A 26380-nucleotide genomic window follows, 5' to 3' on the forward strand; every position below is an offset into this window, starting at 1 on the left:
ATAATTAATGCACAACTAGCTTTAGGGTCTCAGTACCCGCAAGTCAGGTCTCTCCAAGCAGACGCAATTGCATCTTTCTGGCCAGACATTTTGGACGCAAGTTGTGTCAACACACCTTTACTGTACTTCCTTCCTGGGCCTGCACGCCCGCTCCAATCCCGGCCTGGCCCCCTAGTCCAACTTGTGTGTGGCCAGTTAATTAACAAGTCAGTAAGGTTAATCAAATATAATGCAAGATTGTAAACCCACAACATTAATGCTGGTTTGTGAGGTAGTTAATGCTTATCTCTGCATTCACCTGCATTAATTGCACCTCTGGGCTGCTCATGGCTTCCTCGTGGTTCTGTGATTTAATATCCCTGGGGACTTTACCTGGGAGAAGAGACAGCGCAGCATGACCTAATTGAATCGGCCTCTAAAAGGTTCTACAGGATTAGTTCTGGGTTGTGGTGATTTTTACGTTTTTATATATTACACGGACAGGTTCGTACTTTGGGCCTGATTCAGACCCGGACGCTATGCTGCGCTCTCTCTCAAATTGAGCGATTTTGCGCAATCTGCGCATTCGTATGAGTAGTAATGCGCATGTGCGAACCAGCCAGCGCGATGGGAAAGTGCTAGCCTGTAGCCCGCAGTTGGGCCGCTATTTTGAGTGACAGATAGTGCCGTTTGTGGGTGGTGACAGGGGAAGGTGCTTGTAAAGGGGTGTGTGGATGTGCGAACGCAGGCGTGCCACGACCGTCAGAATGGAGTTTCATGGGCGTGCATAATTAGCAAAGTAGCGTCATTACACACGTGACTGGGTTGTATTTTAGCCTGAACTGCTCGCAATGTTGTGGTGGGAAAAGGCTACCACAAGCTCTGCGAGCAGCTCCGATGGCTCTCGATGTTCCCAATTAATCCTACAACTGCCGGAGATGACGTGTGTTGTGAGTGGTAAAGGGGCGTCTTACTTAGTGGGCGGCTTTACGTGACGCAGTGCGTGCACATGATTTACATATCCGGCTCCTTTTAGCCAGCGAGCGGACGCAAATAGCGTCCGGGTCTGAATCAGGCCCTGTGGCCCCTGGTGATAGTGAAATTAGTCTCCTCCCAAAAAATTAGAAAAACCACACTAAGCATTTATCCCCTACAACAGGTGGCCAGGGCCTCCGTCTGGCATTCGAACATCCCCAGGTAATTAGTTCCTGTCCCCCCCACCATTCTTGGTGCCCCTGTGCATGGGTGCATACTTCAAATTCAATGTAACTTTGTAAAATTATTACAATAGATGGTCATGTTAATACCACACGAGGGCCACTCACAAGATTGTCCACATTCTCCTGATTTATAAATACAGGAGATCACCCTCGAAAATGTATATCCAGTGTATATTAAGGTGCAGTCATGTGCAGAAAGAAGATATTTTGTGTTATCCAAAATGTTGCTTGTTCCAGTCTGATAGTTTTTTCAGAAGTTCTTACTCGTTATCATTTGAACACCAGAAAGATGAGAATGGTCTGATGGCTTAGTTAGTTTTGCTATCATCTTACTAATATATTATGCATGTTTTTAACATAAAACAATTGTTTATTTTTTTTAGCTCCTTTAAAAATTGGGATATTTGAAGAGAATTTAAACGACCTAATGATGGTCATATATAAAGTCATAGGAAAAAGGATAGGGGGGAGGCAAAAGGGGGGAGGCTGGGCTGCACATCCTAATTTAAACATAATAAGAGGTGCTACTATGCTGAGACCTGTAGTTCTAATGCAGAAAAAAGGGGGGAATGCAGATGCACACTCTAAGCACTAATAGCACTAAATATCAAAATATATATGGCACAAAGAAAAGGGAGAGCACCATCGTGAAATAAATCACAAAGAGTTTATTGCATTCTAAATAGGAACACTCACATTTTGTCTAAAATGAGCAAGCATATCACAAAGAGTCCAGGTGAATACCGCACGGCGGATATCCTCTAATCCGTCTGACCACTAATGGTAGATGCAGGTAACCAGCTCTTTCTCCTTCGCGCTGGTGGGACCAATACCAAGCGTCACTCCAGTGCCCAAACTAGTTTTGTCACAATGGGACTTCGTCAGTAGGCGTGTGACACGCCTACTGACGAAGTCCCATTGTGACGAAACTAGTTACCCGCATCTACCATTAGTGGTCATAGATCTAATACGGCTCTGGAGGAGAGCTAAGGAGGAGAGCTGCAATATATCCCAATTAAATATACAGATTTAGAGATGGTCAGGAGAGATACTTTTTTCACTACACAAAGGAACTGATTTGCGCCTTGGACTCTTTGCTGTTATCAAAATATATATAATAAACTAACAATTAACATGATTTTCTATTGAGGTTCTTAGTACATGTTTGGCCAAAGATATTTGCCCACCTACTACTTCACGGTGACCTCATCAGGTGGGTCCCTAACATCCCTATTACTGATATACTACTTATATAAAGTCAACCAGTAACACATTACACCCAAGTAGAATAAATGCACAACATGCCATAGAACATCAAATAATTATTTGTAAACGTAACAACAAGAAATGTATCCATCAATATTTCGGACCCATTCTGGGTCTTGAAATAGAACATGTAATATATGGGGCCATGCATGGACTTGTGTGTCAAGATATTGGCTGGTTCATGAGATGTCAGGATGTGCAAATCTGATGGGCAACCTTGGGTATGAGATGGGCATTCCTAGCTGCTCAAAATATGCAAAAATGCTAATTTTTAGCCCAACAAGATGTTTAAATAAAACTTTGGAGGAGGTCATTGCTTATATTTGATTGTGTGCCTAACCTTTCGCAGCATAACAGAGCATTTCAGAAATGCAGATGTGTCTTCTTACGTTGTGGCTAGGGTCACACCTTACAGGCATCTACTGTACAAGTGAGGCCAACGAATCCACCACTGCAAAACAAGTCCTGACTTCTGCCATAATATAAAATCTTAGGGCCCGATTCAGACCCACTCGCTAGATGCGTTCGCACGCACCCAGCGTATGCAAATCTGGCAAAGGCAAGCAATCGCATGGCAAGGCATTAGCAAGCCCACTATGTCTTAGCGTGCGATCGCTCTGTGTATGCGGACGCCCACCAGCCTGTCTTAAGACGCCCTCTAATGCACGTCATCTCCAGGAAATGTATGCAACCATCGGTAAAAATCGAGTACCATCGGATGCGATCGCAGCACTTGTGGTTGATCATACCCTGCCGCAAGTACTGCAAGCGCTTCAGTGTAAATTTCAGCCAAGAGACATATACTATGACACTGCATCTTAATTATGCACGCCTCTGAAACGGCATTAAGATGCTCAGGCACGTCTGCGTTCGCACCTCCACTCCCCCATTTTCTTGGACCATCCCCTGTCACCACCCACAAACAGCTTCCAGTCAATCTAGCTAGAGAGCTGTCTATGCGCAGTGAACAAACGCTTCCCAATCGCATGGACTAGTTTGCACACATGCAGTGCGATGCGTACGGATGCGCAGATTGCAAAAATTGGCTGGCTGGCTGCGTGCGAATGCAGCCTAGCGAGCGGGTCTGAATCGGGCCCTGAGTCCAAAGGCGCATCAAAGCATAAATGACTGATAATCGGCAGAAGTAGGCACCAAAGTATTACATTGAATGGAATTAATGTAAGTAACATATAAGAAATCAATGCACTAGTAGGAGCAATTAGATAAATCACCCCTGTTTGTCTTCCCCTCCCTTTTAGAATGTAAGCTCTTACGAGCAGGGCCCTCTTCCCTCTTGTGCTTCTCCCTACTTTAGTTTCATCTACTTCTTACTCACCACTAGGGCACCTAACACTTGGTTGCTTTTGCTCTGTTGCTTATCTGGGTGTTCTGGTTGCTAATGCAGCAATGTATATTATCCATGTGCTGGTCCTGTATTGTATTGTTCTGTAAGTCGCTTGTCTACAACTTGTTGATGTACTTTGTAAGGTGCTGCGGAACATTTGTGGCGCCATATAAAAAAATAATAAAAGTAATAATAATAATAATAATAATAATAATAAATGTAGATTTGCAGTACTATGCCTAGTAAATTTTACAGTCAGTAAAAACATCCAATTATCTGTGCAGTTTTCCTGTGCAAGACATTTTCTACGCTCTATAGGGTAGCAGGCTGGATGTATGAGGACATTTGATTAATATAGAAAGAAAACAGTTGGGCAATGGACACAATTTGCAACGAGGGTGGGTGGTTCCTGTGGGTGTCTCCAGCAATAAACACTTACGTGGTTTGGTCTTTGAGAGGCCTGTGACTCTCTTCCCCAGGATGAATTGTGATTCCTTGACCAACTTCCCACTGGAAGGCCGTGTCTCGGCGAAAAGAAAGCCTCGGCTGAATCCACCGGCACATGCTCCCGTTTTCAAAGCTGCAGAGCTCTGGAACTTGGAAATTGAGTGCGCTTCGGTTAATCTGATGTTATACGTACAGTAAGTCTTTCTACATGGCTTTCGTGTACAGACAATGAATAAATGAATGGAAAAACAATTGTCGCATGGTCTTATCAGTTTGCAGATTTTGTATTCGACTAAGGTCTAGTTTGAAAACATGTAGCTCACTGTTTAGTGAGGAGGAGGTAATTAGCAGCAAAATAAAATACAAGGCTACATGTACTGTACCAGAGCATTGTATGTAGGATAACATTGGTTTTTACATTGTGATAGCTGGTAAAACCAGGACCTGGTTTTGTCATGGGAAAGAGAGCTGTTGCCTAAGGCTGCTGGTGTAACCCCAGCTCTTATATGGGGGGTACAAGTAAAGAGCAGGAAGATCAGTCTAATTAGTAACCTATTTCTTTCTATTCATGACATGCTTGTTATAGGAACAGGATGCAAAGTTGGCGTTACCCTAAACATTGATGGTCTGATGTGAGGTCAAATGTACACATATTTACCGAGTGTAACTAGCGTATTTTCACACTGAGCATTCTCCTGAACTGGGCGTCTGCAAGTGAGGGGATTAAAGAACATATACATAACAGTTGCATCTTCACTTATGACTGGAGAGATGTAAAGACTTCAATGTGACGTTCTGATTTAGGCAATGTTCAGTGAAGTTATGTTGCCACTACTGGGCACTATGTAGTGCTGGGCATCAGTGTAAGTAAGATACTGTATGCCTACACATATTGTATCCTTACCTCCAACTGCACATAGCACTGTTGCATCGACAAGTGGAGAAGCTGAATGAAATGCGTACATCTCTACATGTACTGTACTAGTCTGTGCTCAGTTCTGGAGCATCACGCAGGATACACTCTGTAGTCTGGCGTAAATTCAACTGTGCATCAGCCTCCTGGTCTATTATGCTGCAATGGGTGTGGCATAAAAGATCAACAGAAAAAAAGTCGACAGTGAATTGTCGACATCAAATTGTCAACATACAAAAGGATGACATGGACCAAAGGTCAACAGTGCAAAAGGTCAACATGGTTAAAAGGCCAACAGGTTCAAATGATTGATGCACAAATGGTCGACACAAAAATGGTCAACACATTTTTGTTTAATTTAACCCCTAAACCCTAACCCTCCCCATGGTGCGTAAACCTAACCCTCCCCTTAGTGCCTAACCCTCCACTTAGTGCCTAACCCTAACCATCCCCTCTGGCAGCATAACTCTAACCCGCCCCAAGTGCCTGACCCTAACAATGTTGGAAAAACCATTAAAAAATTGGGTCGACCATTTTGTGTTGACCATTTGAACCTGTCAACCTTTTGTACCTGCTGCCCTTCTGTCCCTGTCGACCATTTAGTGTCCATCTATTCACTGTCGACCTTTTGTCAGTCTTCTATCCAGATACCTGCTGCAATACAGACTTTAATGCCAGTCACACTAATGTTTGCACTTATATATGTGTTTGTTTGCATTTACATTAAGTATGATGTACCAAATATTTTCCAACTTGATTTTTGTCCTGGTCTAAAACTATCCTGGGGTGAGTACTAGGACAGATATCCGAATATTCCTTGACCTCACTGAACCCTACGGTTGAGCTTAATGAGAGACCATATAAAACACAGGACCCTCACAATAATATTAAACGAAAGGGAAAAAAACACATAGAAAACTGGTGGTGGGAAAGTTTATGTTGAATAATGTAAACTGTAATAATAAAGTTAATTTATTATCTTCAAACCCTCAATATGCTCACTAAAAGTACTTAGGAAAGAGAATAAAACAACATAAAAATGCTATCATTGGCTATACTGTAGCCTGGAAAAAGTCTGGCCTGTGTCAGTACAATAGTCTACTATAGTCTGAAGCACGATTGTAGGTCACAGCAGAACTGCAATTGTATCAGTGGTATTTTACTTACCACAGTGGGCTTCATCAGAGCCATCTAAACAATCCTCTCTGAAGTCGCATAACTTTGTGGCTGGTATGCAGTGCCCGCTCGTCCTGCATACATGCTCATCCGCTGTGCAGTTATGGACAGGAAGTGTGGCCACAGTAGAGGTCTGCAGTGGAATTGGTGACCAGGTTGGTAATGCACCTAAAGACAACATTATTTACATTCTGCATGATTTAATGCAACAAACTGAACACAGCAAGCAGTGAAACACACCAGCAAGTTGATGCCTTTTAGCATGTTGTGGGCTTTGGTGTTCTCCAGAGGCAGCTTCAGATTTGAGGAAAGGACATGACATGTATGACCAGATAGATCTCCATGTGCCACCGTGCAGTTCTGACACTCGCATTAACCATCTAACCATGCTGGTGGTGTGCAACAAAAAATCCCAGCTCTTATTTATGAGATAAAAGGTCAGATACTAACACTGTCAGACAAAAGCACTTGGCTGCTGGGCGATCGATGTAATTTGTCCACTTGAACTTATAATTACGTCTCACACTTCAGTCTAAAGAAGGGATTTGGTTCCTATGGTTAGTCGTTTGTTCCTGTAATTTATTTGCACTCATGTTCCCATTAGCTAATTAGTTCAAGTGTAATAAAAAAAAAAATATATATATATATATAAATATTAGATGAGTTACGGCCCTAGGTAAGCTGCAATGCTCTGACTTTCCATTATTGTCAGTATAGCCCTGTCTCCTCAAAAACAGACAGTGCTGCTAAAATTCACTGATCTTCACTACTGTACGTTGTAAGTATTAGTCTATGCTGTATACATGCCTCCCAACTGCCCTGATTTAGCTGGTACCGTCCCGAATCTAGGGGACTGTGGCGCCATCCTGACAGTCGGAGCATTTGTCTCTACTGCAGACAGTGTGGGTGGGTGTGTCCTTAGGAATTAGCATTAAGGGCCTGATTCGGAGATGTACGCTAATGTATTCGCAGCTGAAATCCCATACCCAGCTGCTGTACGAAAATATGGTTATGGCGTAGCCGGCTGCAAATATATTGAGAAGCTCACCGCTGGTTTCGCAGGTCCAAGCAAGTGCGTACAGATATGCAGCCACCGTTGTCGATAATCGGCCTTATGGTCACACAAAATGGCCGCCTGAACTGAGATTTCGGAACTTTATCTGCGTACGGTATTGTAGATGCCGGCTACGACACTCCCGGAAAAACAGCCGAGACACCATTCCCCATTACCTCCCCCAAATGGTCCCTGACTGTCAATCACTTTGCAAATCAATCCTCACAGCGATCGGCATTGCAAAGGTACCTTGGCGCTTGCGCAGTACGTTCATAATACATGCGCAGTCGGGACGATATGCTCAAATGCGTCATTATAGGAATAGAGTTATATCTCTAAGTCAGGCCCTTGGCTGTTTACAACAATGAGAGAGACTCTGGGCGTGATTCAACGCAGTGTCAGTGCCGCAAGCAGTTGGCCAATGTTGTACGTCTGCGCATGCATTTGAGTCACGCGGCGAATGAGTCCCGACTGTTAATGCACGAAGATGCAGCGCAGATTTGGAGCAGTGGATTTCAGTGGGCGTTTGGCATGTCGCGGGCATTTAGATGAAAATGACTTTGTCCAAAGACAAAGAGCTGCTTACACAGGAGGCCATGTTCAGATGTAGAACCTTACCTGCTATAGGGCTGGTGCAAGTTACGATAGTGTGTCTATAATGATTTTGCAAGACACTACAAGTGGGCTATGAAGAAAATTGGCTGCGTCTGCATCTGGTTCAAAATCAAGTGCTTTGTTTTGATTGGTTATAGCAGAAAATAAACCTCTCTGATTAGTTAGGACATTGTTGGTCGTAAACAATTAGAGAGGCTTTTTCCCTGCTCTGACCAATCAGAGCAAAGTATCTGTCATTGTAAACATTTTTTATGCTTTGTTTTTTTATATTTTGCCAAGCCAGGACTTGGATGGCAGTTGGAAAGTAAAGGAGCCTACATCTGAGTGAGTAATAAATGCGAAAAAGAGGGAAAGTTTCAGGGAGCATTTATAATTATCTATTTCGATAAAATGCTTTAACTCCGTATATGTTTTGTCAGTGTTTTAATTTAAAAGTCTTTTTTTTTTTTCAAAGGTTTCCTGTAGGTCCCAGCAGGCCCTGGATACCAAGGCATGCAGGCAGTTATGGTTCTCAACATACTAGCATGCTCCTGGCAGCCACTACATTTGGGCATGACAAGACTTGCTACGGCCTGTACTTCACCAGCAAAAAAATAAAACACTAAATCATTTTTTTTACTATGACTATTACCCCGAGGCCCAGGGGTGTAGGAAGAGTTTTATTGCTGGGCTGTTTTTCTCTAAGGATGTGGGAATCTGATTTTTATTTGTGGTTCACATTTCCCTAATAAATTCAGCCCTATGCTGTGTGTCCCACTGCTGTGGAGTCCCCAGCCCAGCTGTCAATGTCTAGCACTGATAGCAACATTTTTGTGGGACCTCATGTTTTACCCCCAATTAGATGCTATCAGCTTTGGTTTAGATTTAGTACTTTAGTGCTGGTTACACTATGGAAGGAGGGGCTTTAAAAAGTAGACTTTAAAAATAAAAAAATGTAAAAAAGGCATTGCGGAAAAGCATAATGACGCTATCACAATAACGTATCACAATGCTTTACTCAAGCACTCGTATTTTACACCCATCTGCAGAGCAGGACGGGTGTGAGGAATCCATCCAGCTCTGTATATGGATGCAATACAATATATCAAAGTTCCAAAACATCAATATTTTTCCTGTCTAAGACGGTCATGTGTCAGTTATGGCATCAATTGTAACATTGATTTTGAGCCTTCAATGTCCATACCTGTGTCAATGCAGGGTAGGGGAGCTGGCCAGCTGTAATAGAGGCACACCCCCTTCTTGGAGAGCCGTGGTCACCCATACAGCACACCCATATATCTGCCCTGCATCATTTAACACATTATTCTGCAGAATATCACCCCAAAAATTACAGAATTGGCCAAATTAAGCTAACTGATTAATTGACCATTAGTGGGGGGAGATGTCCCAGGGGCTATGAACAAAGATTGGATATTTTTAACTTAAAATAACAATTCTCCTTACTTTCCACATACAAAGCAGGGGCTGATTTCCCACAAGGCAGTACAGACGGCCGCCTAGAGCCCGGTGGTTCTAGGGGGCCCGCCTGTCAAACGCCACTGACAAGTTCAGATTAAAAAAAAAAAATCCTGTTCTCATTTTTACTGGCCGCAGGATCTGCACTGACCGGGCGGGGTGGGGAAATAAATACTAGTTATTCCTAGAGAGAAAGCACTATGTGGCCACCAAGGTGCGTACACACTAGACGATATGCTCCCTGAGCGATATTGTCTAGTGTGTCCCTGGCAGGGTGTGCTCAATGTCGTTCATGACATTGAGCACATCCGCTGAACGATATCAATAACGATATCGTTCAGCGCCGGGCTCTCTCCCCCATTCCCCAACATGCAGCAACCTGACGACATCGTCAGGTTGGCCTGCATGTTACCGATGAACGATAATGACGAACGACCCGCGGGAACGCGCGTCGTCATTATCGTTCATCGTTTTTGTGTTAAAATGGGCGATAAAGTGGACGACTGAACGATAACGATATCGTTCAGTCGTCCACTTTAATCGCCCAGTGTGTACACACCATTACTGTGCCAGCTCTCTGCTGCTGGTCGGGTGCTCACTTTCCTTTCCTGGGCCAGGCAGCAGTCTGCCGAGTGCTGACCACGCCCCCTGGGATTCCTGTGACATCATGCTGTGAGGATCGTGGCAGTTGCCTTGTTTTTGCAGTTGCAGTGCATTTCCTGGACATCTATGCTCCACCTCTTCCCCGTGCTGCTATCATTAAATAGGTAGGTAGGTGTTTGTATACCCCCTCTCCCAGTGTGTATGAATTTATCACCACCAGTCTTTGTCCACCCCTATGTTTATAGGTATCTATGTCTCATTTGGTGCTCTGTACTGTGCCCTAAACCATCCCTCTGTTTCCCCATCTGTCTTTGTTTTCGCCCCCCCCTCCCCTTCCCCTATCTTGTATTTGTATCCTGGTTAGTGTGTGTGCTCTAGGACATATATATATAAACAAATCACTCTAGCAGCACTCCTCTTCAGCCAGTATACTCAAAAGTGCAGGTGCCTTCACATAAACCTCCAAATGGATAGATTACAATATGTAACAACACAACAAGCGGCACTCTTGGCAATAATGTAGACAGGAGACCAACTACGCCAACGTTTCAATGTCTTTATTTATCCAAACATTTTCCTCAGGGCATGTTTTATATATATATATATATATATATATATATATATTAGTACTGTATGTGTGTTATATTGTATTACCATGTGTATATATATTTATATATTATATTACTGTGCGTGGGTTGGCACCACGAAACGTCGGTAGCCTACCTGTTGTGAGCATTGTGCTTCTTACTTCCAATATACTTGGTCCCAGAGTGCCAGGCATATTTGTACAGCAGGTTTATGTCACGAACACCTGGCAAGCTGCCATTTAGGGAATAGAGTGCCGGTTTACTGTGGTTTTATATATATATATATATATATATATATATATATACATACATATATATTAGGGGTGAGCGGGTTCGGTTTTACTCGGATCTTTTTATTGGCTATCGCCGAACATGTGTTTTGGATAGCGAATAAAATCGAGCCGAATTTGCGGTAAAGTGGCGATAAGAACCGAGTAAAACCGAACCCGCTCACCCCATATATATATATATATATATATATATATATATATATATGTATATATATATATATATAAATAATATCTAACTATCACAGAGCTCGGCACTCCAGATCCTGCAATATATATATATATATATATATATATATATATATAAATATGTATATTTAGAAAATGTCCGGCTCTCCCTGGAAGATAAAGTACCAGCCGGGAGCCCGCACGAGCAGGGGACAGTGCAGAACATACGGGTTAAGTGCAGCACTCCAGGCTAAAATAGAACTCACAAGGGGTATTCAATATGAAAGGTTAACTTCCCTGGCGAAGTTAACGTTTCATATCGGAGTTTTTTCTGCGTAAAGGTATGGTGCGCGCTCCCGCTTATCCCCGTATTCAAAATAAAATTAACGAAAACGGGAAACTCCGAAGTTGGATTTGCGTAAAGTTACGAATTTTTCCTTAAAATAATTGTAAGACCCCCCTAAAGTTGTAAAAACATGGGGGAACACTATGGGTACCCCCGTTTTAGCCTTTAATTGAAAGTCGGGGATTTAAATAGCTGCAGAAGGTGTTTTTTTCCCGACATTGAAGAAGTGATGCAGAAGAGCACTTAGGTTTTTTTTTCGTTTTTTTAAGTGGTCCCATCAAATTTGGGGTACATGAAAATGGGTACTAGCATATTGTGGTGTTCCTAAAGTAATTTTTTTAAAATTCTGCATTTGTGCACCTGCCGCTATAATTCTATTCTAGAAAACACCTGCCGCATACATGCAGAATAGCCCTGAACCTATTTCCCTATTGTTTAACAATTTTCTCCCATTTTTTTTTTTGCACCCCAATTTTTAAATAAATTTTTTGGGGTGTTCCTATTTTTTTTTTAAACTTTGTTTGACACAGTTCTTTTTTAAATGTCAATCTCAGGGGTGCATGTTTTTTTTTTTAAGCCTGCACCCCTAAACCCCAATTCTGCACTTTTTTTCGACACCTATTCAATGGTGAAAAGTTATCACCGTTTTTTATCAAAGCCTTTTCAAAACTGCGATAAGTCTTTGAAATTGAATACGGTGTAAAACTAAAACAAGTGATATTAACGCGAAAACGTTAAAAAGTGCGATATTAACGCAAAAAACGATGTAATCGCACCCATATTGAATACCCCTATGAGTCTCACAGCGGTATTATTGTCAATGTTTCAGTGCTTTATTTACAGTAGCACTTTTTTTAGCACTGAGATGAAAGTGCTACTGTAAATAAAGCACTGAAATGTTGACAATAATGTCGCTGGGAGTTCTATTTTAGCCTGGAGTACTGCACTTAACCTGTATGTTCTGTGTGTGTGTGTGTATATATATATATATATAATTTTTATTTGCTAATTATCTTTTTTTTTTTACTATTTTTTAACAATTGAACATCTTATTTATTTATTTTTTTGTGGAAACTGCTGGAAGCTCTAGTCAAGGCTTCCAGTGTGCTCAGCAAGATTAATCATCAGAGCCGAGCAACGCAGGGTGTGATATGTATTACCGCTGGCCGCATCGTCCTAAAGGTAAGTATCAAGTAACCTAACCTAACCCCCCTAACCCTCTTAGGGGTGCCTAACCCTAACCTCCCCCCCTGTGCCTAACCCTAACCCCCCCCTCCAAGTGCCTAAACCTAACCAACCCTCCCCGCTGCCTAAACCTGTCCCTTGGGGGGGTGCCTAACCCTAACCTCCCCCCGGGGGTGCCTAACCTTAACCCTCCCTCCCCCTAGCCTAACCCTAACCTCCCAGGGGGGTACCTAACCCTAAGTCCCCCCCGGGAGCCCTAAACCTAACCCTCCCCCCCACTCGCGGCTGTCCGCTGTGGCGCCCCCGGCATCACTTTGATCTGGATGCCGGACGCCGGTCTCCCGGCGTCGGTAAAATGACAGGCATCTAGATTTAGATGCCTGTCATTCAACCCTCGCCGGGATTAAGTAGTCTGGAAGCCGCGGTCGGCATTTAGACCGTTGGCTTCCAGACTACATCCCGCAACACATACACAGGAGGGACTAGTGGTAAAAGCTATAGGTTAAGTTGCTCATTACTGCTGGCAGCCAATAGCGCCAGGAAGCTGAGCATCACTCAGCTGTACTGGCTTTGTTTATATGTTAACTTGAGTTTATAGAATATTTTCTATTTCTGCAATAAGTAGCAGCAAAAAATCTTTAATACCATCCCAAACAGTAGATATACCCCTAAGGGGTGTGTGTGTGCCAGGGAAGAAGGAGGGGGCCAAACTAGCACTGTGTCTAGGGCCCTTTAGGGGCCTAAATCCGGCTCTGCTGCAAAGTACTGAACCTATTAAAGAGTTTTCAGGTTTGGGTGGTCAGTGTTATGCTAATGTACTGAGGGGACTATTCATGATCACGAATGGGCTCATTACACATGCAGAAATAGTAGTTTCCAAATGTTTTTAGTAACAGGCCCATTCATTATTAGAGGCACAATGGGCAAACTCCTGTGAGGGGATGCAGTCAGGAAGCCGACAGTCGAAATGCCGACCGCCGGCTTCTCGACTGTCAAATCCTGGCAAGGTACTAATGACATGACGCCTGTCATTAGACCTACGCCGGGAGCATGACGCCCGGCATACCGAATGAAGGTAAGCTGGTTCGCGGACAGCCGAGTGTGTGTGTGTGTGTGGGGGGGTGTTAGGTTTAGGGTTAGCGCAACCCCGGGAGGGTTAGGTTTAGGCTGGGAGGGAGGGGGGGTTAGGTTAGGCACCCCCTGGAGGAGGTTACGGTTAGGCACCCCCCCGGGAGACTTAGGTTTAGACGGGGGGTTAGGTTTAGGCACTTAGAGGGGGATTAAGGTTAGGCACTAGGGGGGGTGGTTACGGTTAGGCACCCCCTGGGAGACTTAGGTTTAGGCTTCGGGAAAGGGGGGGGTTAGGTTTAGGCACTTAGAGGGGGATTAAGGTTAGGCACTAGGGGGGGAGGTTAGGGTTAGACACCCCTAAAGGATGGTTAGGGTAGGGGGTAGGGTTAGGGGTACTTACCTAAATTAGCGATCGGGATCTTCATGCCTGCCGGGCTTCTGCTGTCGGGATTAGAACCGCCGGCCGGCGGTATTACATACTGAATCCCCTGTGGGAACCTATGCCATCTTCAGGTGGCATCGGTTCCTGGATCCCTTTTCCTCCTTACGGCTAGGAAATCTGGCTTGTGAACTTTGACCATGCATGCGCACCATGCAGACCCGGCAGGGGAAGTTTAACTGCTACCAAAGTAACAAATTAGGGAGCATGGGGACAGCTAATTTTTGGATGCAGCTACTGTGTGAAACTATGTAATAGCAGCAGGAAGAGTCTGTAGTAAAACATGTTCCTGCTTTGTAGAAGGTTCCTCATCATCACCCCCTCCCCGCCCCCAAATTGCTGCAGACTGTCACGCATCTGGCGACTGCAGTGATGATGTAGGACCCGTTCTGCACATAGGCAGTACAGGCCCTGCACACGCATAGTTAAACAAACATCGGAGATGTACGTAAACCATCGGGTGTGCCTACATCTCTGAATTAAGCCCTATACGCGAACTAAGATGCAAAAGTAAAGAAGAGGTAACAAAACTGATGAAGAGAGCGCAGCATCTCACGCCATATGGTGCAAAAAGGATAGGTGTACCAAGACACATCTGTATGTGAATGTTACATACAGCACCCATACATCTCTAAAGACAAGTATACATAAAAAAAAAAAGTTTCCTGCATATTTCATTATGTTTTGTATTATGTCCTAGCTGAAATAATGTGTGTAATCGTCCTATACTGTATATGGTGAGTTTGTATTATTTTGTTTTCATGTAGCTGTTGATTCATAGGAAACTTTTAGAACACTAATATTACAGTAGATAGCAGGATGCAGTGTTTGAGAAGTTACAATCATAGAAAAGTTTCACTGATGATAGATCTACCGGCATGCTCTACAGAAATAAATTGATTTTCGTGATGTGGTTTTATTTGTTACATGAGACAGTTGGATACACCGCATAAGGAAAGCGGAATATAATAGATCTCTTCACAAGGTCTGTAATTGCCATCTGCGCTGGATACATTCTTCTAAGATCAATTTCATAGGGCTTGGAGAATTTATTCTACTGTAGCAGAGTTATGACCAACAAGTACAGAATGAAAGTCATATCTTAGAGAACTTGTATAAAAACAACTGTTTCTAAAGTTGCACATAATCAAACTTTGTCATTTATTTCATTAGAAAAAAATTACTTTTATAATATTTATTTATTGTGCTTTTCCTTTTTAAGTATATGTTAGTACTAGTATTTTGGACCAGCACAACCTTCAGGTTAAAAGCTGTTGTGTCTGTTTTTCATTTTTCAGTCTCTCTTCCGTCTGTCTCTCTTCCCTTGTCTTATCCCAACTGTCTCTTGTTAGAGGGGAGTGCGCTCCTGTGCTGTCTCCTCGTCTCTGTGCAATGACCCCAGCAGAATGAGGTCATTGAGATGCCACTGTGTAGACGCATGCCACTAAGTAGAGTGTCACAGTACTGCACAGGTGCACACCAGGGACCACCGCTGTTCCCCTGCATCACCGTGTATACCGCTGTTATTGCTGTTAACCCTCTGTGTTATAGCTGTTACCAATAAACCTGCAAGTCTAATTAAGGACTCTCTGCATTTCACATGCAGTGATTACCCTATCGAAACCACCCAATAGGTTATATCAACATCTCTCTATTCCCTCCCAGGTCTCTCTCCCTATCCCCCTTCTCCCTCTATCTCTAATCCTATTTCACTGCTTCACTCTTTCTGCCATCTCCTTTCCCTTGTTTCTCTCTCTCTCCCACCCTCTTCCACCTCTCCCTATCCCCCTCACCCTCTTCCACCTCTCTCTCTCTCCCTCTTACACTACCTTCCACCTCTCTCTATCTACCTCATCCTCTACCACCTCTCTCTCTCTCTCTCTCTCTCTCTCTCTCTCTCTCGTAGCTATCCTACCACATTCCACAATACAGAGATAGGAGCATTTTTTCTATTTTATATAAACCATATTATATTTCCTTCCCACATCACAGGATCACCTGGGCAACTGGTCCCCAAGTGGCTTAATGTTGGGGGTGTGGAGGCAGAACCAATATTTACAAGAATGCAAGGCTGTCAATTCAGTCCTGAATGGACTTGTTCCTTGCGCAATACAGATATGGCTTGCCATCACACCCTGTGGATTTAGCGCTCTCACAGAGTGAGATTGCTGTCACTCAAAAAATGGTGTAGCTGCTAATTCACAGAATTTTGTGCTCATTGGAATACACACATGCAGTCTATGCAACTGAGGTCTGAGCAGAAGATAGAACTGCGCAGATGGGATTAGAGTGGGGTGGATGGGGGAAGAGAAAGAGCGGTGTGGATGGGGGAGAGAGGAAGGCGTGGTGATGGGGAAAGATTAAGCAGCACAATTGGGGGGGAGCCAAAATGATGCAGATGGATGAAAAACAGTGGTGCGGATGGGGAGGAGACAGATTGGCACAGTTTGGGGGGACAGAGTGACGTGGATGGGGTACAGAGTGGCTTGGATGTGTGAAGACAGATTAGTGCAGATGGGTAAAGACAGATTGGTGCGGATGAGGGAATACAGACTAGCACAATGGGAAAACACACAACAGTAACTATTGGGGAAGACAGATTAGTACGGATGGGGGGGACAGAGTGGTGCGGGTGATGGAAGACAGTGGCATGGTTGGGTTGGACAGAATGGTGCATAGGGAGGAATAAAGAGTGGCACAGATGAGAGGAAGACAGAGTGGCATGGCTGGGGGGAAGGCAGTGGTGCAGATGGAAGGAAACAGAGTAGCATGGATGCAGGAAGACAGGGTGGCATGGATGGGGAAAGACAGATTTGTGTGATTGAGGGAATACAGGCTAGCACAGTAGGAAGACCACACAGCAGTAGGGATAGGGAAAGTTATAGGAGCATGGAGGCGTATAGGGGAAAAAAGTGTATATGCATAGACAGAGTATGATAGTTTTAGCAATTATGGAGCTGAATGTGTATTCTGAGTGAGATGGATGTATGGAGTGAGAAGGATGTTGTGGGAATGTTGTGGTGACCGAATGAGAAGATTGTGGGCACTGAGTGGGATATGTGTGCCACATAACTGCTCAGAACTCAGTTGCAAAGACTGCATGTGTGTATTCCAATGAGCACACAATTCTGTGAATTAGCAGCTCCACCATTTTGTGAGTGACAGCAATCTCACTCTGTGAGAGTGTTTGAATATGTAGTTAACCAAAGGGTGTGATGGCATACTGTATCTGTATTGTGCAAGGAACACGTCCATTAAGGAGTCAGCCTTAATGATCGGAATTTTATTGCTTTTTTTAGTTTAAATGGCAGAAATTCAGTAGGTTTTGTCAAATTTCAGAATATGTCTATGAAGCATTAATGGGACATGTGAAACCATAAGGTTTTTTTGTCTATGGAATATATATATTGTGATAGAAGCACTGGTGAAGTGCTAAATGGAGTGTACCATATGTACAAGCTTTCTGACCTATGCCCCCAGGAAAAGTCTACCTATTTTATTGGAGTTTTGGGCTTAAGCAGAAAATTGAATGTACATGAGAGAAACTACTGTATACTACGGTTGAGAAAGAAGTGCTGGCCATAAAGTGGGCATTAGAAACTCTCAGGTACTACTTGATGGGAAGGAAATTCAGGTTGATCACGCCCCTTTGAAATGGATGTCAGAGAATAAAGAGAGGGGTTTCCAAATGCTTGATTTTAGAGTGTGGCCAGTCAATGAATAGAGCATAACTAGCACTTAACCAGTTTTAATATGTGTCATACAAAGTGTACTGTGTGTCATATTTCCTGCATATACAGGACCAGTGATCACAGTAAGCCATTAGATGCGGGGGTAGGACCATCCTTCCTGAGATTAATGTTTTTATTTCACATGTGGGCACCATTCCAGAGCATTTCAGCAAGACCGGGAGTCTGGGGGTGCAGCAGGGGAACCTATCACTGCCCTGGACATATATGTACATATTGGTCTCCTTATGCAATGGATATTGTATTATTATACAGTATTAATAATTAACCCTATTGATTGTCTATAGTAGTGCACCCGTAACAGTGCATGTTTTCCAGATCTCCTAGTTGGTGCACAGGTTTATTTATTACTGGCTGACCCATGTTAAAAGATCCACAGGTGGTGCTGATTATTTCCTTTGTGATACTGAGAAGATCATGAAGCACTAATAACATTCTATTATATAGCTTTTTCTATTGTGGTCACGGTGTGGGCTAGGGAGGGGGGTTTCTAGGCAACCGGAACCCCCCCTGCATTTGCCTATGAGGGGGGGTTAAGTGATAGAAACACTGGTGTAGCACTAAATGGAGTGTACATTTGTCCATGGCATTTGACCTATGTCTATTAAACCCCCAAGAAAAGTCTATCTATTTTATTGGAGTTTTGGGCTTTAAGAAAAAGCCGGATAATGGGTCCTGGGGGTGTGGATGTGAGAAGAGAAGGGAGGGCTCCATCCACAGTTTTGTTTCAGGTGCTGGGCCTTTCAGCCTGAGAGCAGGCTGATTAGTGATTGCACCTGGAAGAGGCTCATATAAGCTGTGTCAGGGTTTTGCTCAGGGTCTCACACCTGTGGAGAGCAAGCAAGCAGGCTTGTTCAGAGACACTGTTTTATATTTATTGCAAGCACTGTGCATATGCCTATGCTTGTGGTGAGGGCAATAGGCCCTACCATTATTGAGAGAGGGAATCTGTTGTTTAGTTAGTGCCAAGACGGGCTACAATTTATTTTTATTTATTTCTGTTTTTATACTGCACAACAAATACTAGCTACAGCTAGCTTGCATGAAAACCTGGACTGGTGTGCTGTTTCCTGGCTGCTGTGTGTTTGGAGGTGTCCATCTACCCCAGGAGAGGGACCTCCTACCCCGATCCTATTAAAAGTGGGGGAGAGTGCGGGCAGACTCACACTGAAAATTGCAGAAAAGGGTTCTACATTTAAAATTTAAAGGGACAGACACCAATTTGTCATTCTGCATATCAACTTGTGTTCTGTGAAGTCCATGGAGTTGGCATAGGCAGATGCTTAGAAAAGCCAGATTCTGCTTCAAACCTACACCCAAGGACATTGTTAAGGCCTTGCTCCAGGCTACGGTAGATCAGCAGGAAACCAACAAAATTTAGCAGAAAGCTAACAGGGCTCATTAAGAATCCATAAGGGTGCAATTATTGGTCTTTGAGGCAGCCCAGAGGCTACAATATGTGGCCATAGAGGAAACTCACCAGGCCTTAAGAGAGCTAGTAACCTGGTCTGGAGATGCTTCCACTGATGGTCCAACTAACACTCATTCCATACGGGCCAGTCACGTTCTGCAAAAGATGACCCAGAGTGATGGTGTTGAAGCGTATCTTACTGCCTTCGAAAGAACAGCAAAGAGAGACAATTGGCCTGAAGAGCAGTGGGCAAGGCTTGTGGCACCCTTCCTGTCTGGAGAACTGCAAAAAGCATACTTTGACCTGTACCTGACTGATGCTAAAGACTATGATAAACTGAAACAAGAAATCCTAACTCGATTGGGAGTTACAGCATTTTCTCACGCCCAACGAGTCCACCGTTTGGAGTTACAAACAGAAAAGCCTCCACACTCTCAAATGCATGACCTCGTCCATCTGACCACAAAATGGCTGCAGCCAGAGATTCTAACAGGACCGCAGGTCTTGGAAAGGGTCATTATGGATCGATACCTGCGATCTCTAACTCTGCGCAAGTGGGTGAGCCATGCAGACCCCAAAATAACAGGCCAATTGGTTGAACTGGTGGAGAGGTATGTGGTGGCTGAGGAACTGTTGAGTGTGCCCCACGGAGCCCCAATTCCGCAACGACGATCTCCGGTGATCACTGGTAAGACTGTTCAAGTGGAGAAGGGTGCTGAGCGGTGGAATGAACCTAAGACTGTGGGTTTGGAACCTGGCAGTAGGCCAGCAGGGCCAGGAAGGTTCATACCCCATAAAAGACTTGATAACAATATGATACAATGTTTTTGATGTGGTGGTTTGGGCCATATTGCTGCTAATTGTTAACATACCTCTGAACCTATGCAATGTGATACTGCTTATGTCAATCGCAGAGTGTCTTTCTTTGCTCAGCTAGCCTGTACTGCTGACTGACAGGCTGACAGATAAGCAAATGTGTATAGTCACTATAGAAGGCAACCAGGTAGAGGCTCTGTTAGATTCTGGTAGCCTAGTAATTCTTATGAAAGCTGAACTGGTGAACTCCTTAAATCATAAGAGGAAAACTGTTGGTGTGACTTGCATACATGTGGATACTAAGTATTATGTTACTGCGGTAGTGAACATAAAAATGCAGTGTTGTTCCGCTGTAGTCTATGTGGGTTTGGTTCCTGGCTTGATGTATGATGCAGTATTGGGGAGAGACTTTGCACACTTTTGGAAGCTGTGGGAAAGCCGATTTGTTACATTAATAAATAACCCCGACCCGTTTGAGAAGGTTACTGATACAGTAGCAGTGGGGGTTTCTTCCAACTCTGAGATGTTCCCTTTTTCTAGCATGATTGGTGAACCAGAGACTGCTGAGAGCGATGGTGGGTCGCCAAATGATGAGCCTCCCACTGAGATTATAAAGTTGTTGAACCAGTTGATCTTCTGCCTGACATTGAAGTCATAAAAGAGATCTTTGCTGTATAACAGTAAAATTACCCTACTCTGGTAAAAGCCAGGGATAATGTAAAAGTGATTGATGGTAAACCCATAGACCCTGATAGTCAGTTGTCATATCCTCACATGGCAGTATACCAGGATTTTTTCTATCAGGTGACTAAAAAAGGGGAAGATATTGTGGAACAATTGGTAGTTCCCAAGGCATATAGAAGAACAGTGTTAGACCTGGCTCATGGTCACATAACCACAGGTCACCTTGGGGTAGAGAAACCCACTGATCGAATTTTACAGAGGCATTTCTGGCCCGGGGTCCATAAAGAGGTGTCTGAATATTGTGCATCCTCCCCTGAATGCCAGTATCATGCTCCAAGGCCACATTTTAAAAGTCCACTTATTGAGGTTCCGTTTGAAAGAATAGCTATGGATTTGGTTGGACCTTTAATGAAATCTGCCTGGGGCCACCAATATATTCTGGTGATAATGGATTGCGCTACCAGGTACCCAGAAGTGATACCATTGCGCAATACGTCAACAAAAACCATTGCTAGAGAATTAGTCCATGTCTTTAGCAGGTTGGGAATACCTAAGGAAATCCTGATTGACCAAGGTAACCTATTTATGTAAAAAATCATGAAGGAGTTATGCCGCCTGTTTAAAATTGATTAGTTAAGAACCTCCGTGTTTCACCCCCAGACCGATGGGTTAGTGGAGAGGTTTAACAAAACTTTAAAACAAATGCTAAGGAAAGTGGTTGACATAGATGGTAGAGATTGGGATTACTTGTTACCTTTGGGTAGATGTATTATAGCGACACTTAACGTGCCGCTATAACGCTTCCTGCTTTGCCTCTGTACCGAGCCGGCTGGAGAGGGGGAGCATTAACTTCCCCCTCCGGCGCTACCCGCTAGAGACCGCAGTGCATTAGCCTAGTACTGATGTGCTGTGTGTCAATCCCAACCGGCTCCACTGAGCATGCGCGGGATCTCGCAAGTATCACAAGATCCCCGCGTGCAGCCCTGGAGCCGGCAGCCACTGCAGCAGGGACAGCGCTGTCCCTGCTGTGGGGATAGGGCAATGCCAGGCTGTAGCTGTGGATAGTGACAGTGGGCAGAATGATCAGGCGATCTGACCGTTCATACATTGCCCAAGCTAACGGCACTGCTATCTTGTAGATAGCAGCGCCGATAATGATAGGGGCGCATAGCACCCCTGTAATTTACCGCTCAACCCCAGATCATACATCGGGGAAAAGCGGTATCAGCGCTCATAACGTTCGCTGATACCGCTTCTGAGCTTCATACTTCTCCCCCCTTATTTTTTGTTGCCATAAGAGAGTTTCCCCAACCTCCACCGGGTTTTCATGTTTTGATTTCTTGTAAGGGAGACACCCAAGGAGATTACTTGACATTGCCAAAGAGACATGGGAGGGGCAGTCCAGTCCGTATAAAACTGTTATTGAGCATGTTTCCCAAATGCAGGAAAGAATTGCTGCAGTGGTGCCAATAGTTAGAGATCACTTGGAACAGGTCCAACAGGCACAGCAGTGGGTGTACAACCGCAATGCCCAATTACGCGTCTTTGCTCTTGGGGACAGGGTGTTAGTGTTGGTTCCCACAGTAGAAAATAAACTTTTGTTTAAGGGACAAGAACCCTTTGAAATTCTAGATAAAGTGGGAGAGGTTAATTATAAAGTTTACCAGTCTGGAATAAGAAAGCCAGAACAGATATACCGTGTAAATCTTATAAAACCTTGGAAAGATAGAGCAGCTTTGTCAGCCGTCCCAGCCCAAGGTCATTGGTTCCCGAAGTGACAGTAGCTAAAACCCTGTCGGCCATTCAACAGCAGGAAGTTAAATATTTTATGAGAAATAGGGTTTTGCCCTCAGACATACCGGGTAAAACCACAGTTGTTAAACATGACATAATCATTGACCTAGGGGCTAAGATTAACCTAAGGCCCTACAGATTACCTGAAGCCCAAAGGGAAGCAGTATCATTGTGCTTATTCCAAAGCCTGATGGGAGTTTGCGCTTCTGCAATGATTTTCCATAAACTGAACAGTGTGTCAATGTTCGATGACTATCCAATGCCTAGGGTGGATGAGCTACAGTAATTGAATGATTAGGAACAGCCAGGTATTTAACTACTCTAGACTTAATCAAAGGGTGTTGGCAAGTGCCGTTACCTGAGTGTGCCAAAGAAAAGACAGCTTTTTCTGCACCGGAAGGGTTGTTATAATACAAGATATTGCCATTTGGATTACATGGGGCACCTGCTACCTTTCAAAAGATGATGGATACAATTCTAAGGCCCCATAGATAGCATGCTGCTGCTTATCTAGATGATGTAATCATTTATAGTCCTGATTGGCAGTCCCACTTACCCAGTATACAAGCAGTGTTGGACTCCATCTATAAGGCAGGACTTGACAGCCAACCCCCAAAAAATGCTGCCTAGGGATGGAAGAAGTAAAGTATCTTGGATACACCATTGGCAGAGGTTTGATAAAATTGAGGCAATAAAAAGTAGCCATGACCCCTAAATAAGAAGCAGGTGAGAGCATTCTTAGAAATCTAGGGGTATTATAGGAGATTTATACATAATTTTGCCTCCATTGCAGCACCACTGACAGACCTTTACCAAAGGCAAACAGAAAGTTATGGTTAAATGGTGTCCTGAAACAGAGAAAGCTTTTCAGGAGTTAAAGGTAGCATTGTGTACCCAACCAGTGCTGATGACACCTGATTTTGACAGGGAGTTTGTTGTGTAAACTGATGCGTCAGATGTAGGCATAGGAGTGGTCCTGTCCCAGAGCAAAGCAGGTGAAGAACACCCTATTATTTACTTAAGCCGAAAATTGAATGTACATGAAAGAAACTATGCTATGGTTGAGAAAGAAGAAGCGTTGACTACAAAGTGGGCATTAGAAACTCTCAGGTACTACTTGATGGGAAGGAAATTCAGGTTGATCACTGATCATGCCCCTTTGAAATGAATGTCAGAGAATAAAGAGAGTAACGGGAGAATAATGAGGTGGTACTTGGCATTACAAAACTTTAAGTGTACAGTAGAACACATGCCAGGAAGCCAGTTGGCCAATGCAGATGCTTTGTCACATGTGTATTGTTTGGAGGCTGCAGTTGTTCCGCACCACAGGCCGAAACAAAGGGGGAGTGATATGTGATAGAAGCACTGGTGAGTGCTAAATGGAGTGTACATTTGTCCAAGGTTTCTAACCTATGTCTTTTAAACCCCCAGGAAAGGTCTATCTATTTTATTGGAGTTTTGAGCTTTAAGAAAATGCCAAATAATGGGTCCTGGGGGTGTGGATGTGAGAAGAGAAGGGAGGGCTCCATCCACAGGGCCAATTCAGGTGCTGGGCCTTTCAGCCTGATAGCAGGCTGATTAGTGATTGCACCTGGAAGAGGCTCATATAAGCTGTGTCAGGGTTTCGCTCAGGGTCTCACACCTGGGGAGAGCAAGCAGGCTGCTTTTTCAGAGACATTGTGTTATACTACCATTTTTGAGAGCGGGAATCTGTTGTTTAGTTAATGCCCAGACTGGCTAGGATTTATTTTTATGATTTCTGTTTTTAAACTGCACAATAGAAACTAGCTGCGGCTAACTTGCACAAAAACTTGGACTGGTGTGCTGTTTCCTGGCTGCTGTGTGTTTGGAGGTGTCCATCTACCCCAGGAGAGGGACCTCCTACCCCGATCCTATTACAATATATATATAGTCGGTGTGGAAAGCAGCAAATAGGGAAGGTGTGAAGATCAGTATAAACTCACCCATCAGATATATTAGATAGGAAGGATCAGCACTCAGAGCAGCTTCGGTAAAGAAAAAAACTACATTTATTTCACAAGAAGAACGTCTCTTTTGTAATGTACTGCTTGTGAAATAAAAAAAAAAATTTTCTTCGATGCTGCTGATTCTTCCTAATATATCTGATGGGTGAGTTCATATATATATATATATATATATATATATATATATATATATATATATATATATATATATATATATAGTAGTGGAAGAAAGGATGGCACTCCATAGACTTACAATGTGATGTAAAAGCAGTCCTTTATTGACGTTTCGGGGTTTCCCCCTTCCTCAGGGACAACAGTACTGTTGTCCCTGAGGAAGGGGGAAACCCCGAAACGTCAATAAAGGACTGCTTTTACATCACATTGTAAGTCTATGGAGTGCCATCCTTTCTTCCACTACTACATGGAGATAGCAGCTTGCACCTCTGGAGAGGCACCTTGGCAAGTATCATTTTTTATCCCCTTTATGAGAGTGCCGGGTCTTCTGGTTTCTGTATATATATGTATATATATATATATATATATATATATATACATATATATTATACATATATACTCTCACCCATTTCATGATATTGTATTCCACTGACTATGGTTATAATCTTAGAATGGGCGAATGTGTAAAAGAATGATGATTCAGAGCCAGGGCCGGACTAAGGTCTGTGGGGGCCCCTGGGCAACAAATGTGTGGGGGCCCCTATCAATAAAAGTTGTATATATATATATATATATATTAACGTATATGTATATATGTATACACACACACATCGGGCTACTTGCCTGATGTCCAATGCCCCCTGTAGTTGTGCCCCTTCTGCAATGCCCCCAGTTGTTGTGTCCCCTCTGCAAATCCCCTAGTAGTTGTGCCCTTTCTGCAATGCCCCCAGTAGTTGTGCCCCTTCTCCAATGCCCCCAGTTGTTGTGCCCCTTCTGCAATGCCCCCCTGTAGTTTTGCCCCTTCTCCAATGCCCGCAGTAGTTGTGCCTCTTCTCCAATGCACCCAGTAGTTGTGCTCCTTTTTCAATGCCCCTGTAGTCGTGCCCCCAGTACTAGCTACTCCTCCCCATCCACACCCCTGTGAAGAAACTTATCTGCCTTTGCTCCACGCCATCAGGGCTCCCGAGTCCCGCTGTCACTTCTGCTGCCGCTTCTGCTGCCTACTGGCTCTAACTGGATCCAGCACGCGCGAAGGCTCCTCTCATCGTGGGTGACGTCATGACATCACCCGTGCACTGCATCACTGGGAATGCTGGCCTCTGAAGCAATCAGAGGCCAGCGTTCATAGTTGCTTTAAGTAAGTTGGTCGCGATCAACCGGCAGGAGCTCCGAGAGCTACAAGTAGATCGTGAGCAACCTTTTAGCCTGGCCTGATCTGGGGGATGTGGCCGGGGGTTGGGGGACATTGTGTATGGGGACCCCCTATGTGTGGAGGCCCCGGGACGACCGCCCTGTCGCCCTGCCTATAATCCGGCCCTGTACAGAGCCTATATATATATATATATATATATATATATATATATATGCACACAGTATCATATTCATTCACAGTCTAATAAAAAAGTAGGAAAAGTAAAATAAATAAATGTAAAGAAATAAAGCATGCAACTTTAAACTTACCTCTATGCAATATGCAGTTGTAGAAGGACATATCATCAATTGCAATGTCCCCAGTGAATCCATCGCCTACCATACCTGTGATTAATAGCTGAAAGATGAAAAACAATATTTCAATACTGTTCCAGTGATAATATTAAAACAATGAGAATA

General features: G+C 43.8%; 1 protein-coding gene across 1 annotated transcript in view; it reads right to left on the minus strand.

The window, feature by feature from the left end:
- Positions 1-26380, minus strand: part of MALRD1 (MAM and LDL receptor class A domain containing 1) — a 612799-nt gene that overhangs the window by 384564 nt on the left and 201855 nt on the right. The window contains exons 18-20 of the mRNA XM_088478591.1: positions 26231-26318; positions 6338-6514; positions 4250-4406 (exon numbers count right to left, since the gene is read on the minus strand). Coding sequence (XP_088334717.1) covers positions 4250-4406; positions 6338-6514; positions 26231-26318 — 422 coding nt within the window. The remainder of the gene's footprint in view (positions 1-4249; positions 4407-6337; positions 6515-26230; positions 26319-26380) is intronic.

Source organism: Taudactylus pleione, unplaced genomic scaffold, assembly GCF_031769625.1.
Source record: "Taudactylus pleione unplaced genomic scaffold, aTauple2 ptg000216l, whole genome shotgun sequence".
In the NCBI taxonomy this organism is placed as follows: Eukaryota; Metazoa; Chordata; class Amphibia; order Anura; family Myobatrachidae; genus Taudactylus; species Taudactylus pleione.